This window comes from Bufo gargarizans, chromosome 3 (genome assembly GCF_014858855.1).
Source record: "Bufo gargarizans isolate SCDJY-AF-19 chromosome 3, ASM1485885v1, whole genome shotgun sequence".
In the NCBI taxonomy this organism is placed as follows: Eukaryota; Metazoa; Chordata; class Amphibia; order Anura; family Bufonidae; genus Bufo; species Bufo gargarizans.
This window is the reverse complement of record NC_058082.1, coordinates 497,269,814-497,286,653: the sequence shown is the minus strand read 5'-3', so window position 1 is coordinate 497,286,653 and position 16,840 is coordinate 497,269,814. Positions and strand designations below refer to the sequence as shown.

Below are 16,840 nucleotides of genomic sequence, written 5' to 3'. Positions count from 1 at the left end.
GCACCCTGTGGTCGTGCAAATTGCGGGCTGCCATGCACGAACACCGTCCGTGGGGCAGCGGATCGCGGACCCATTCACTTTAATAGGTCCGCGATCCGGCCGTTCCGCAAAAAGATAGGACATGTTATATCTTTTTGCGGAACGGGAAGCACACGTTTGAGTGCAGGAGGCCTAATACTGAGTTTTGCAGACAGTGAAGCCGACATACATGAGTGCAGTGCGTTACTACATTGACTAACATTAACGGTGAAACACAACTACTGTACATAAGCCTACAAAATATATGTGGATGTTCAGTATATCAGTGACCGGTTACTTTATATATCAAGATAAAAATCCTGCCTAAAACCTGCTGCAGCCGCAGGAAATATTATTATTCTAACATTTTGGGACCATGCTGTGCAGTATACCCCAGAACAATATACCCACATAATAAACTTCTGTCATACAGACTGTACAGTATAATCATTCGTCTGTCAAACAGAAGCTGATAATATCTTTTCATTTCCGTTTTGGCCCTGGTCTTGCTTTCTGGGAAGATAAAATGTAATAATTCTATATTGTAAAGCTCTCGTGTTCTGCTGGATCTGCTTGTGACTTTATGAAAGTGCTTATTCCTACAGATGGACCCTGCAACTGTGTCTCTTCTGTTTTACAGCTGCCCAATATGTTTGGCGACCTGCGCTCAACCTTTATTGCACTGATGATTGGGTCTTATGCTTCCTCAGCGGTCACCTTCCCCTTTATCAAGGTGAGTTCTTGTGGCCTGGAGTTTGTGCTATTACACTACTATAAAAAATGTGTTTTGGAGATCTCCCATAGAATGAACATGTGTGGCAGTTACTAACAAAGACCCCAAATGACCCTTGAGGCATTATAATAGATTAAAGAGGACCTGTCGTAACGACTGGCATTCCCCATGTAATAACTATTCTGGAGCATCTATTCTTATGTATGTCCTGCCATTCCTTAATTATTCCTTGTAGGAGTTATGAATGGGCGTCCCTGCACAGTCTGAAACTAGGTAATCGGTGCTGCCAGCAGCAGACTGTGCAGGGACCACCCTGCACAGCACCCAGCACCCAGCTAAACCTTCATTGCAAACTGCAAGTAATTCATTCAGAACTTTTAGAGGGAATAATAAAGGAATGGTACAACATGGAGTCATAAGAATAGATGCTCCAGAATTATTATTACATAGGGAATGCAAGTAGTTATTAAAAGTGACATGTCAGGAGAGGCGGCAGGATGGATCCATAGGTACTTTGTGTGCCTCCCGTGTATTGCTTCTGCAAGGGAGTGTATTCTTCTTTAAAAGCAATGGGCGTACCACAATGTTTTACTCTGTGTGCCTCCGTATAAAATTGGAGGCACATGGGCCTATAGCAGGTGCCGTACCAGGCCATGTCACTGTGTTGGTCATCTGTTGAACAGAGATCTGTGATATGACTGTGCATGAGCCATGGCGCAGAATAATTATATTTCATGCTGTGCATTTTCAGAAGGGGGAATGTAAAAATCCTCTACAATCTATGGCCACAAATCAGATGCATTGTTATTAAAGAAAAATAAAGCAGAACTTTTATTTCAGTACGACTTTTTTATGCTATTATGCCTAGTAAAAAATTCGGAAACTTGACATTCTGTTATTTTTATCATTGAAGTCAATGGAAAAACAGATTGAAATGTAAGGTATATGTTACGCTTCAATCTGATCAGTTGAAAAATTATTTGATAAAAAAGTCAAGCAGGACACTGGTGTGAAGAGTTTATAATAACTGATATGAATTCCATCTGAAATTGGCCATTGACCTGTTCTAGATCCTTTAAGGGGTTGTCCGGCCCAGGAGCCAACAACCCCTATGGTCCATAAAACAAAAAAAAACATTCATCTGTCCATGGTCCCTCCGTACCTGCACCACTGTCCTGTTCCTGGCCATTTCCAGTCCCCTCAGTTGCAGGAGGTGGCCTGGTACCATGACCACTGCTGCCAATCACAATCCTTAGCGATCACATCTGGTTGAACTATATATGACACCAGTGACGTATCCTTCAAGCAGGCCATTTCCTGGTCCTGTGGGGACCAAAAGCAGCTGGAAATAGGGCAGCAGAGCAGGCATGGTGGGACCGTGGACAGATGAGCATAGTTTTTTATTTTATGGCACACAGGTTAGGACCGTAGGGGTTGTCAGTTGTACACCCGTGCTGCCAATCCATTCGAAATCTATGGGGCTGAGGAAGGTAGCTGAGCATTGTACCCTTATGTACTATTTATGTACTGAACCAAAAAGCTACCCCTGGCCATACACAGAAGCTTGTATCCTACTGTTGCTAGTGTTATTTCTGTGTCTAGTGGTTAGGTAGCCACGTTACTAAGGTCTAAGGGGTTTTGCAATGACCTGTCATACAACTATTGTCTACTTTGCATTCTTTGTTGGAGAATTGAAGCCAAACCATGTTTGCTTTGAAGATTTATTTCTCTTGTGACTTTACCTGGAGGCAGTTATTGAGACTCAAACTAGTCAGTATTTGTCAGCAGAGGCGGACCCCCCCCCCCCCCCCCCCGATCAGATACTTATCTCCTATCCTTTTGGATAGGGGATTTATTTTCCTATCCCGGAGTACCCCTTTAATATGCAGTGACATCACAGTAAAGGGTTAAAATGCACAGTGACAACAAAGTACAGGGCTTATATTCACAGTGCATATTAACACTTTGCATTAACCCTGGCTATACTGAGATGTCACAGTGCATATTAACCCTGTACTGTGATGTCACATTGCATTAACCCTGGTCCCTGGCTGTACTGTATGTGACATCACTGTGCATATTAACCCTGTACTGTGACTAACAGTACAGGGTTAACATGCACAGTGAGTGACACACAGTACAGGGTATACACAGTGATGTCACAGTCAGGGTTAAGCAGCTGCATGCTTGCAGCACATAGTACAGGGTGATCTTGTACCTTGGACTTATATTCACTGGTCGGGCGCCACTGTCTGTCTGTGGGCGGCCGCGGAACCCAATAATTGTAATCTTGGGCATTGCTAGGCTCTCAGAAGATCCGAGGCCCAAGCCCCAATGAATATGGCCCAGTTCTCTAAATCGACCCGCACACTACATTTTGCTGTACTTGCTATACATAATAGTGCCCCAATAGTAATAGTGCTCCTCATAGTCCCACTAATAGTAATTCCCTTCTAGAATGCCCTCATTAGTAATACTGCCCCCCACACTGCCGCATTAAGTAATTTGCCCCCACACTGCCCCACATTATGTAATTTGCCCCCACACTGCCCCACATTATTTAATTTGCCCCCACACTGTCCTATTAAGTAATTTGCCCTACATTCTGTTATTTGCCCCCCACACTGCCCCATTAAGTAATTTGCCCCCACACTGCCCCACATTATGTCATTTGCCCCTCAGACTGCCCCATTATGTAATTTTCCCCCCACACTGCCTCACATTAAGTAATTTGCCCCCCACACTGCCCCACATTATGTAATTTGCCCCCACACTGCCTCACATTGTGTAATTTGCCCCCACACTGCCCCATTAAGTAATTTACCCCCACACTGCCCCACATTATGTAATTTGTCCACCACACTGCCTCACATTATGCAATTTGCCCCCACATTGCCTCACATTGTGTAATTTGCCCCCACACTGCCCCCATTAAGTAATTTACCCCCACACTGCCCCACATTATGTAATTTGTCCACCACACTGCCTCACATTATGTAATTTACCCCCACACTGCCCCACATTATGTAATTTGTCCACCACACTGCCTCACATTATGCAATTTGCCCCCACATTGCCTCACATTGTGTAATTTGCCCCCACACTGCCCCACATTATGTAATTTGTCCACCACACTGCCTCACATTATGTAATTTACCCCCACACTGCCTCACATTATGTAATTTACCCCCACACTGCCCCACATTATGTAATTTGCCCCCACACTGCCGCACATTATGTAATTTGCCCCCACACTGCCCCACATTATTTAATTTGCCCCCACACTGCCCCACATTATGTAATTTGCCCCCACACTGCCCCACATTATTTAATTTGCCCCCACACTGTCCTATTAAGTAATTTGCCCTACATTCTGTTATTTGCCCCCCACACTGCCCCATTAAGTAATTTGCCCCCACACTGCCCCACATTATGTCATTTGCCCCTCAGACTGCCCCATTATGTAATTTTCCCCCACACTGCCTCCATTAAGTAATTTGCCCCCCACACTGCCCCACATTATGTAATTTGCCCCCACACTGCCTCACATTGTGTAATTTGCCCCCACACTGCCCCCATTAAGTAATTTACCCCCACACTGCCCCACATTATGTAATTTGTCCACCACACTGCCTCACATTATGCAATTTGCCCCCACATTGCCTCACATTGTGTAATTTGCCCCCACACTGCCCCCATTAAGTAATTTACCCCCACACTGCCCCACATTATGTAATTTGTCCACCACACTGCCTCACATTATGTAATTTACCCCCACACTGCCCCACATTATGTAATTTGCCCCCACACTGCCTCACATTATGTAATTTGCCCCCACACTGCCTCACATTATGTAATTTTCCCCCACACTGCCTCACATTATGTAATTTGCCCCCCACACTGTCCCACATTATGTAATTTGCCCCCCACACTGCCTCACATTATGTAATTTGCCCCCCACACTGCCCTACATTATGTAATTTGCCCCCACACTGCCGGGGTTGCGCTCTGAAGTGACTGAACTCATGCCCGCGCAGCAGCCTAGCAGATCAGCAGAACAAGTACAAGGGGGGTGGGGAATAGCATTCGGGGCACAAAACATCCGGGGCTCAAGCATCAAATGTTTTGACCTAACAACGCCCCTGATTGTACTTGCGGGAGCCAGAGCGAGGCCTTAGGCAGCAGCCTAAGTGGCCTAATGGAAGAGCCGCCTCTGTTTGTTGTATCCCCTTAGTGACCACTAATACGCCTTTTTACTGACAAAAGGGGTTTTAGCTAAACAGCTGGCTTTTATCAATCATTACATGTACCCAAAATGGTGCATTGAAAACTATAACTTGTCCTGCAGAAAATAAGACCTCATACAAGTACATTGATGAAAAAACAAAGACGTTATAGCTCTTGGAATGCAATTTTAAAAAAATGTGTGTGGTCACTAAAGGGGTTAAAATAATGTTCTTCAGGCTTCAGCAACAGCTGGCTATGCAGGCAGGTGCAGGATACACACAAAATATGCAACTATAAATTGATATAGTTAAAACATTAAGGGGCACATTTATAAAGACCGAGGTTTTAGACGCTGGTCTTAGTAAAGGCCCTGCGCTGGCGGTGGATGTCATAACTTCGGTGCATCCAGCCCCAGTCCTAAACGTAAGACAGCTTCCGAGCTGTCTAAGATTTAGACCATCTTCTACGCCTAAAACGGGTGTAGAAAGTGATGAATGAGACTGGCCTGCCGCCCCCTTCCCTGTACACGCCACATCCACAGTTCTAGACCTGACTTGAGCGAGATGAAGTCGCAGATAGCGGCGCAACTAACCGTTAGTGCAACTACCTAACTCAGTCGTATTTCAGAATACGATATAGCAGGCTGGTTTAAACTGTAAAAAAACTGATGTGCGCACCATAGGGTAATTCTGTGAGTGTAAAATTATAAGCAAAGAACACTTGCAAGGCTCACCTTACGTGGTTGTGCAAATGTTGAGGGTTTATGTGGCAAGCCTGGACGTCTGGATATGGCGGTCTGCAGCCACGAGATCACAATGAATCTTCAAGTGGAGAAGCCTGGAGCCCCCAATAAGATAATAGGCACAAGGAAAACGAATACGTCCCACGGCGCGAAAAACCGTCAACCAGTCACCAGGATCAGGAAAGGAATCTTTTATTGCAGCGATACAACGCGTTTCGGTGAATCACTCCCCTTCATCAGGTACAAAGGAGCTGTAAGTGACTCCCAAAGGGTGCAGCCACACATTCAGGTGATGCCGTTTTGGAAGTCAAGAAGTGATCCACTCCTGATTTTGGCTTCTAAAAAATCCTTTAAAACCCACAAATGAGCATTACCTAGAATCCCACCTTTCTGTGACCACAGTGCCACCAATTGTGAACTGAACAGCTGGCTACCTCACAGTAAAATAGAATAATGGTCAGGACTTGGCTTTCATATTTGAGGTCAAACAGAAGGAAGGCTTTGTACTTCCAACCTTGTAACTTGTTTGTTCATAACTAATCAGGTATCTTCTTTCTTCTGCAGGTCATTTATGACCTTGGTGTCAGTTTTATCACTATCCTGATCGTCTGGGCCGCTTGTGCTGGACTTGTCTTCTTCAACTGCTTCTTCAATTGGCCTCTAGAGCCATTCCCTGGACCAGAGGACATGGACTACACGTAAGGGCATCACAATTACTACCAGATTACTGCCGCCATGGTACTACTCTGGCCAGGCTAATATTATTTATCATGTTCACAGTGTGAAAATCAAGTTCAGCTGGTTGGGATTTGACCACAAGATCACGGGAAAGCAGTTCTACAAGCAAGTGACTACTGTGGGCCGACGACTGAGTGTAGGAGGCTCCATGAAAAATCCCAAAGAGCTGTCAGCATTACAGGAAGGGAATAAGCTGTGCCTGTCTACAGTAGATCTGGAGGTCAAATGCCAAGCTGACAATGCAGGTATATAGTCTGATATGTGTCAAGGACCATCTAAACATCTATATGGTGGCTTATTGGAACTCAAAGATTCTGTTCAGCTGTGCGACTGCGGTCGCGTTCACAATTTTTTTATTTATTCTCTCAATACATATAAAATGAAGCAACTGCAGAAGGTTTTAATTAAATATTTCTTACCGTTTTGTGTCTACAGCTCCTATGCGCACTGTATCTCCATGGTTGCAGACAACAAACAAACTCTGTGTAGTCTGATCCTGCAGTCATATTGCTGTCTCCTACGTCTGGTTAACATACCAAATTGTACATTTGCCCGAATTAGGAGACAAATGGATGAAAATATGAGCCTGCAGGATTACACTACAGGATTACCTGTTACCATGGAGATGCATAGTCTGCATAGGAGCTGCAGAAACAGACCTACAGCAAATGTTTAATTACAATCTACCGCAAAGTCGCTTTTAGGGTCCATTCACGCGTCCGTATGTTCCGCATTTTGCGTACCACACATCGCCGGCACTCTAATAGAAAATGCCTTTTCTTGTCTGCATTTGCGGACAAGAGTAGGACATGTTCTTTTTTTTTGAAGGACGGAAGTGCGGATCTGCAATTGCGGGTGTGGACAGCACATTCCGGCCCCATTGAAAATGAATGGGTTCGCACCTGTTCCGTCACTATTAGAAATTAAGCATCACAGAAGAAGAGATTATAAGAAATGAGTCTGTCTAGTGCAGGCATGGCCAACCTGAGGCTCTCCAGCTGTTGCAAAACTACAACTCCCATCATGCCCGGTACCAGAATGAAAAATGTGTGTCAAATATGACTATAACCCCCCTCATCCATAGGAATGCACCCATGTACTGCAGTATATGGGTGCATTCCTATGGAAGAGGGGGGGTTATAGTCATATTTAATATAAACACTGTCTAGGGACTGTTCTGTAATTGGCATGTGTCTATATAAAATATGTTCATGGAGCCAAAATAAGCCCTACCCCAATAATAAGCCCTAACCCTTTTTTCAGGGTAAAATAATAATAATAATCTGTACAGATGGTGGAACCTATAAGGCGATATTTCTTCCCCAGACGTCTCTTCTACATTTATTACCTGTTGTTCGACATTTGCTTTTCTGCTTGGAAAGATCTCAGCTTCCTGTGAAATTAGATCAATAATTTCCTGTCCTGGAGTTTTATGTTCAGAGAATGAAGATTTAAATGGATTATGGTCTTCCTACAAGCACAGAATTCTTATCTCATCAGCTATGTCAATATGACATTTGCTTTGTGGAATATGTTTTTGTCTCATTAAGAAGTTACAACCCCCAAAATTCTGCAGTACCGTGTAAAGCCATCCAGGTTTTATTACCATAGGCCCCTTTCACACGGGCGTTGCGGAAACATGTGCGGGTGCGTTGCGGGAACACCCGCGATTTTTCCGTGCAAGTGCAAAACATTGTCATGCGTTTTGCACTCGTGTGAGAAAAATCGCGCATGTTTGATACCCAAACCTGAACTTCTTCACAGAAGTTCAGGCTTGGGATCATTATTCTGTAGATTGCATTATTTTCCCTTATAACATGGTTATAAGGAAAAGTAATAGCATTCTGAATACAGAATGCATAGTAAAATAGAACTGGAGGGGTTAAAAAAATAAATAATTAACTCACCTTAGTCCACTTGTTCGCGTAGCCGGCATCTCCTTCTGTCTTGATCTTTTCTTTGTGTAGCAACAAGGACCTTTGGTGACATCACAGTCATCACATGATCTATCACCATGGTAAAAGATCATGTGATGACTGTGACGTCACCAAAGGTCCTTGTTGCTACATAAAGCTAAGATGAAGACAGAAGGAGATGCCGGCTACGCGAACAAGTGGACTAAGGTGAGTTTTTTTTTTTTTTTTTTTTACCCCTCCAGCGCTATTTTACTATGCATTCTGTATTCAGAATGCTATTATTTTCCCTTATAACCATGTTGTAAGGGAAAATAATAATGATCGGGTCTCCATCCCGATCGTCTCCTAGCAACCTTGCGCGAAAATCGCACCGCATCTGCACTTGTTTGCGGATGCTTGCGATTTTCACGCAACCCCATTCATTTCTATGGGGCCTGCGTTACGTGAAAAACGCAGAATATAGAGCATGCTGCGATTTTCACGCAACGCATAAGTGATGCATGAAAATCACCGCTCATGTGCACAGCCTCTGTATGAGGGACCCGGGCATTTCAGGGGTATTTACAGGATCAGATAACCCCTTTAAAGGGGTTTTGCCATCCCATACAATGGGGGCATATCGCTAGGATATGCCTCCATTGTCTGATAGATGCGGGTCCCACTTCTGGGACCCACACCTACAACAAGAACGGAGCAGGGAAATGCGCAGCCGCCCTCCATTCATTTCAATAGGGCCATCGAAAATAGCCGAGCTGGCTCGGCTATTTCCGTCTGCCCCCAAAAATGAATGGGAGCAGGGGCTGCGCTTGCGCAGTACGCTCCCATTCACTTGAATGGGAGCAGCACTTGGTGGTGAACGGACCCCAGGAAACCCGGGGTCCTCCAGCCACAGCTCTCCCTGCTCCCTTCTCCTTATGGGACCCGCACCTATCGGACAATGTGGGCATATCCTAGCTATAAGCCCCCATTGTATTTGATGCGAATATCCCTTTAATTGTTTTGTGTATCTTGTTTTGTGATCACATAATATATAGACACATATTCTCCTCATTCTGATGTGTTTTGTGCTTCTTCTTTGCAGCAACTCCTCCTTTCATGAAGAGTGTTTTCAGCCCCATATTACTTCTTAGTCTTATTACAATGTGTGTTACCCAGTTACGTCTCATCTTCTACATGGGAGCCATGAACAATATCCTAGAATTCTTGGTGGATGGAAATTTGGAGACTGGTAAGTGGTTGCTGCTACTGATTTTGCAGAATCGTTTACACATTGGGATTTCCAAAACTTAGATATTAACGGCTTATCGTCAGGATAGGTGGATCAGTGGGGGTCTGACACCCAGCAGCCCCATCTTTTAGCTGTTTTGGGCAGCCGTTGGAGACTGTACAGTTGACGGAGATGGAGGCACAAGATTGCATCCACTGTGTAGCAGCCATGTCGGGGTATTGCAGCTCAGCTCAAATTCAAGTGAATACCGGTGCCAGAAACAAGACAGTTGACAGAGCCTTCCATCCATGTATCGTGGGGGTGCCCGGTATCAGACCCCCTTCCATCTGATATGGATGACCTACCCTGAGGATATGCCATCAATATCTAATTAACGGGAAACCCCTTTAATGTATCAATGCCTTATGCACTACATTCAATGGAAAATGAGAATTCATTGACCACCTGAGAGCAGCACTTTTTAGCATACAGTGCTTTTGCCCACATGTCGTATGACCCTTTTAAAATGTTCTGTGACAGAAGGCACGAGCATTAGAAAACACGCTCGAATGTGTCAGGTGTCACGGTCACCTTGATTCACAGGCTTGTGGTGACTGATGTTTTCCGCTTGTTATCGTGTGTTTGATGTTTCATTGCGAAAGCATTTGTTTTGTGTCTGAATTAATCACAAGATTTGCTTTAACTCTATCATCAACCTACAGGTAACCCTGCACTTAAAATTTACACTCGTTCTATACCCATCCTTACTATGATTTACAGAGGGTTAGAGGAATAAAAAAACTCCTGGAAACCTCTTGGAAAGCATGGCGGATTGGTAGGGTGTGTCATCAGTGAGGGTCCCAGCTCCTAGGAATGAAGGGGACGTAGCTTTGGTTTTCCCTGCACAGTGAGAGGTCTGTGCAGGAAAGCCTCTGAAGTTGAATGACTGTGGAGTTGAACCAGCGCTGCTGCGTTCCTATCATTCTTAGGATTGTAGGGGTCCCAGAGGGCAGAACCTCAGAAGCTGAAAGTGAACCGCACAGTTTGTTGCAGATTTTGATAAAATGCTTCCTTTTTTATGCAGTTCCCACTTTGGCTATTAAAAACTACAACCAAACTGCCCTAGGGCGGGTTTCAGACAGCAGTAATATGGTTGTGTTTTAGGATCTATATTATAGCTGCAAGACACTATGTGGTTATAGTACAGATCCTAACAAGTGACCATATTGCTGCTGTCTGAAAGTGGCTACTGTCATGTGAAAGCTATCATCAAGAAGAAAGGGCCCTCTAAGAGATATCTATGACCTTCCTCTAGGAGATATCTATGACCTTCCTCTAAGAGATATATATGACCTTAAAGGGGTTGTCTCACTTCAGTAAGTTGCATTTATCATGTAGAGAAAGTTACTCACTAATGTATTGTTATTATCCATATTGTTTCCTTTGCTGGCTGGATTCATTTTTCTATCACATTATACACTGCTCGTATCCATGGTTACAGACCACCCTGCAATCCATCAGTGGTGGCCGTGCTTGCAAACTATAGGAAAAAGCATCAGCCTCTCTGGTGGCTGGGACCACGGGAGCGCACATAGGCCGGTGCTTTTTCCTATAGTGTGCAAGCATGACCATCACTGACGGATTGCAGGGTGGTCTGTAACCATGGAAACGAGCAGTGTATAATGTGATAGAAAAATGAATCTAGCCAGCAAAGTAAGCAATATGGACAATCCCACTACATTAGTGAGTGGCTTGTATTAACTTTCTCTACATGATAAATGCCACTTACTGAAGTGAGACAACCCCTTTAAGGGTGCTGCGTGTAGAGGGCACGCTGCAAATTTTCCAGTACACGTGGCCATACCATTACAGACCGCATTTTTTCCGTCAGTTGTCTGCCACATGGTAAAGCAGGGCTGTGTGTGGTTCTACAGCGCCCTCCGATGTAGAAACTATTTTTAGCAGCGATGAATTCGCGCGCTGTTTATCTGTTACTCGTCCCAGATTACAAAATGTTTTGTGGCAGAAGTTCAAGGAGGAGAAGCCAGTCTGAACCTGATCTATCAGGAAATGTAAAGCCACGAGTTGAAAGTCATGCTATGAGACAGGCATGCAAAAAATGGATCCACAGATCAGACCTGAGCACATGAGCGGAGAGAAGAAAGCCACGTACCGTACACAGTCGGGTGACTCCGTGTTTACATACATAGGAGCTTAGCTACGATTATATAGCAGATAAGCAGGGATTCTGATGTCCCCATGAAAGATAGGAGATCCACAGAGATACAGGTTATGTTTTGCATATATACATTTCCAGGCGGTGTTAGCCTTTATTTGCCGAGCTGTTGTGACGCTCCCGTTCAGGACATGCTGTGATCCACAGCAGCGAGAGCGCTCAGGTTTCCTAAATTCGCCCTGGAGTGTTGGAGCCAGAAGAGACGTAATATGGAAGGTCATGTGAGGAGAAGACATCCCACGGGACTGTGTCCAGGAAAGAAATTGAAGAGCATAACATGAATGCAGGGATATAAATGCTTATGGCTGGATGTCGGCGATGGGGTTATTCAGTTACAGAATATTTGCTTTTCCTACAACGGAAACTCTCGGCTCCTAAGAAGAATCTAACGTAGCAGGAAGACGCGGTGGCTCCCACATTTAGTATATAACTATATTAAAAAGCCTAATAAACTGCCAGTGTAAATGGTAATGAGATAGCAGCACATGCCAAACGTATAGCAGGCCAGTGTCTGTACATTACATCACGTGGAGGTCCACAATGTAACAAGCCACCCCCATCGGTGTCAGAAGGGGCCTGTAGGGGCAGATTTACTATGGGCCAGAGTTCTGATGCCCATGCCCTAACACCACATTTAGGGCTCCTTCACACGACCGTTGGTGTCCTGTGCCCGTGCTGTGAACCGCAAATTGCGGTCTGCAATGCACGGGCAACTTCCGTTCGGCAGGCGCATGGGGATCGCAGACCCGTTAACTTGAATGGGTCCGCGATCCCTCTGTTCCGCAAAAAGATAAGAGCATGTTCTCTCTTTTTGCGGTGCGGAGGCACGGAACGGAACCCCAGAAAGGACTCCGTAGTGTTCCGTTCCGCAACTCCGGATTTGCGGACCCATTTCAATGGGTTAGCATCCGTGATGCGGAATGACAACGGAACGGTGCCCGTTTATTGCAGGTCCACAATACGGCAACGGGACATCAACGGTCGTGTGAACGAGCCCTTACTGCATTAGGGGTTCTAGACATAGTTTCTACCGCATACCACAAAGGGGCATGGCAAAGCAGGCGGAGCTTAGTAGGAAATGAGGTGTGGCTTAAGACGCAACACTGTGCGACAATTACGGATGTGCAGCGGCTGTGTTAGGGGAGAAGAGATGGAGGCTGGTACTAATGTAGCTTCATACAAATAATCAAGTCTCGTGGAACCGGATCAACTTTAACCTGATTGAGTAGTGCTCAATGTAAAAATCCATAGCCAGTAGTCTGTAAAGATAAACAAAGTGCATGGCAATCACCAAGTGGTAAAAATCCTCTTTATTTGGGATTTTGAAATAAAGAGGATGTTTACGGTATGAGTGCCATGCATTTCCTTTGTCTTTATGGACTACAGGCTGGGCCAGTGGATCTCCACAAGGTTTAGCCACTTGAGATGGAACTAATGCAAGGCTTTTCCTCACAGAATCTGCAAGAAGAATGAACATGCTCATTCTTCTCATGGATGTTTTTTTTTTTTTTAACTACCTTGTGGATTTTTCCCCCCACTGTGTTTCATACCCCATTCATTTGTGAAAAGTTAGCAGATTTGACGAGGTTCTCAGTTTGAAATCCCTGCCAAAATCATCATCAAATCCTGAATGTGTGGACAAGATCAATGACAGAAGTTTTCTAGTTATTCTCCTGCATTCACACTGTCCGATTACCAGTACAGACCGTCAGCCAACATGGTTGTGCCTGCTTGTGTGGATATATGCTTGCGTTTCTCCAGTTTCCTCTTACACTCTATGCCAAAAACATATTGGTTATCGGACTTTCTATGAAATTGTCCAGAAGTGTCCACGAAATGAAAGATTGCGAACCACGTTGGGGACAGGGAATGATGTGACAATGTCTGTAAATGCTGTAGAATGTGTTGGTGCTCTATAAGCATCAAGAAATAAATGCTGATATTACAACCCGGGTTCACTACAGAGAGATGCACATACAAGGACATCAGTTCAGTTTGGGATTTTTTGCAGTAACACGTTTTTAATTCTGCAGTTCCCATTTTTCACTTCCTCTTCTGTGTGCTAGTCGCTGATTCGGCATAGGCACACTCATCAAGCCTTAGACATGTGGTGACTTCCATTTGGTCTATGAGGTTTAATCCAGTTTTATGTCAGCATATTAGTCATCCTTTGTACCGATGTGATGTCCTTTTTCTATGTGTGTGTTGCTAAAACCACTTACTGGAGTCTGTGCTAACTCATCTCTTCTTGTGTCGCTTCCTTTGCCGTCACATGCTGCCTTGCTTTCCTCACACAGTGATGCACACGGGTAAGATGAGAGAAGTATAGCAATCAAACCCAAGGAAAAGATATCGTTTCATTTTGTCTCCCTGCACATAAAGCATTGATAAAGATTTCTCACTGCACGTCCTCTGTGCCATTATTGCAAAAACATAAAAACAATGTGTAATGGCCTCTTTTGGCCTCCATCAGGTGGGTGGAGCCCTAAGGAAACGTTTAGTTTCACAAGGCCGTTGTGGTTCTGTGGCCATATTGCGGTCCGCATACGGCAGGTCCGCAATACACGGGCACCGGCCTGTGTGCACCCCGCATCACTGATGTGGACCTATTCACTTGAATGGGTCCGCAGTCACGGAGATGTGGAACAAGAGCACGGATCGGAACCCCACGGAAGCACACCAGAGTGCTTCCGTGGTGTTTCTGCCCGTGCCTCCGCACCACAAAAAAATAGAACTTGCTCTATTTTTTTGCGGTGCGGGCGGATCACAAACCCATTTAAGTTGAATGGGTTTCAATCCGTCCCGGCCGCTGCATGGATGTTGCCCGTGCATTGGGGGCCACAAATTGCGGTCCCCAATGCACAGAACGGAACGTGTGAACAAGCCCTAAACCAAACTAAACGCAAGGAGAACATAGCTTAAATCTGTGACCAACATGACATGAACATAACCTTAGTTATGATTTTACAATAATTCAATCTAAACTGGTGAATTATAGGACAAATTATATTTTATGGGTCATCCACAGGGCCATGGTTAAAATAATAAACTCGCCTTCTGAAGCCCTCTCTGATCCAGCACTGTGGGGCTCTGGCAGCGATGTCCTGTATACTGCTACAGCTGATCGTTGGCCTCGCTGTTCTGGTGCGGATGATAGGCTGCAGTGGTACAGAGGACATCACTGTTGAGCAGCGGCACTGGATCAAAGGGGGCCCAGGACCCCACCGATCTAGCATTCATCATGTATGATAGCTAACAAATGTTTCTGGTCTGAATACCCCTTTAAATCCTTCTCCACATTAGTTGCATTGGCACATACTGAGTGTCAGCAGCAGGTCGTCAGGGGAAGGCTACATGCACACGACCGTATGTGTTTTGCGGTCCGCAAATTGCGGATCCTCAAAAAAAAAAAAACGGATGACGTTCCGTATGGCATCCTTTTTTTGGGGGGCGGATCCAATGTATCCTTGTCCGCAAACTAGAAAAAAATAGGACATGAACTATTTTTTTTGCGGGGCAACGGAACTGACATACTGATGCGGACAGCACACGGTGTGCTGTCCGCATTTTTTGCGGACCCATTAAAATAAATGGGTCCGCATCCTATCAGCAAAAAAGACGGAACGGAAACAAACAACGTTCGTGTGCATGAGGCCGAATTCTGTGAAGGAAATTTGCTACCTTTTTATTGCATGATGGGAGTGATGTGATTATGTTTATACCATCCAAAGCAGCTTTCTGTTCCCTGTACTTTGTACCTAGACTACTTGTGATATTCTTATCACATTTATTATAATGGAAGTGTAAATTAATAGCCGTGTATTGTGTTTTTACAGTCAGCCTTTATACATCCATCTTTGGCGTGTTACAACTGCTGTGCCTGATGACAGCCCCTGTGATCGGCTACATTATGGACTGGAAGCTTAAGGACTGTGATGATGGCAATGATGGGGACGATAAGGATGCTGCTCAGTATGTCTTCTTTTCCTTAAGTTCTTATGTCCAGATTCACACACATTTATCAGATCTGCTGTTGATGACACAACGTTATGTGGCAAAGGTTGAACATTTTTCACCTTCTCACACAACTTTCAGTAGTGGAGTAAGAAGTTGGTCAGGTTTTGCCAGTAGATCACTTTTAACTCATATGAATTTTTAAAAAGTTGCAGCCAGTTGGATCTCCGCGCCAGGTAACCCCCAGGCGTACTTTCACTGAAATAGGCGCAACAAGATTACACTTGCATCAGATTTCTAAAAGCCATGTGCCATGTACATAAATTTGATGCAAATTAGCATATCAACTCCAATCTTAAAACTAATTTCAAATACACCTATGATGATCTATAATCATATCTTAAATTTGAGTTATGATTCAACGGGTCATATTATGAACCTTCTGCCACATTTAATGTCCATATTACATCCACAATAGCCAGACATCTTGCAGGTCTACTGCACCATACCCTGTGGTGATCTCAGTTTGTTGCTGTAGAACCACATGAGGACTATGTTTTGCAGTGTTAGGGCTCATTCACATGAACGTGTGCTGCCCGTTGCCGTATTGCAGACCGCATTTGCGGATCCGCAATACACGGGCACGGTTCCGTGTGCATTCTGCATCACGGATGCGGACCCATTCACTTCAATTGGTCCGCAAATCCGGAGATGCGGAACAGAAGCACGGTACGGAACACTACGGAAGCATTATAGAGTGCTTTCTGGGGTTCCGTTCCGTGCCTCCGAACCGCAAAAAGATAGAACTTGCTCTATATTTTTGTGGATTGGACAGATCAAGGACCCATTCAAGTGATGCGGCTTCCCAACGGATAGTACCCGTGCATTGTGGACCACAATTTGCGGTCCACAGCATTGACACAGGCTTCACACGGTCGTGTGAACAAGCCCTAATGCAATAACAACCTAGCCCCAAACATCTGCGCCGCCTCTATATGGGCTTTAATCCTGCGCTATTGTAAATGTATGTCACAGGTTTAAAGTTCCTGCTCCTTCAATCCAGCAGGAG

At 44.8% G+C, this 16,840-nt stretch overlaps 1 protein-coding gene across 1 annotated transcript in view; it reads left to right on the top strand.

Moving 5' to 3' along the window:
* SLC43A2 (solute carrier family 43 member 2) overlaps positions 1 to 16,840 on the top strand; it is an 87,775-nt gene that overhangs the window by 60,214 nt on the left and 10,721 nt on the right. Inside the window, exons 6-10 of the mRNA XM_044283871.1 lie at positions 659 to 751; positions 6,285 to 6,418; positions 6,501 to 6,703; positions 9,456 to 9,602; positions 15,654 to 15,789. Of these exons, the coding sequence (XP_044139806.1) occupies positions 659 to 751; positions 6,285 to 6,418; positions 6,501 to 6,703; positions 9,456 to 9,602; positions 15,654 to 15,789 (713 nt within the window). The remainder of the gene's footprint in view (positions 1 to 658; positions 752 to 6,284; positions 6,419 to 6,500; positions 6,704 to 9,455; positions 9,603 to 15,653; positions 15,790 to 16,840) is intronic.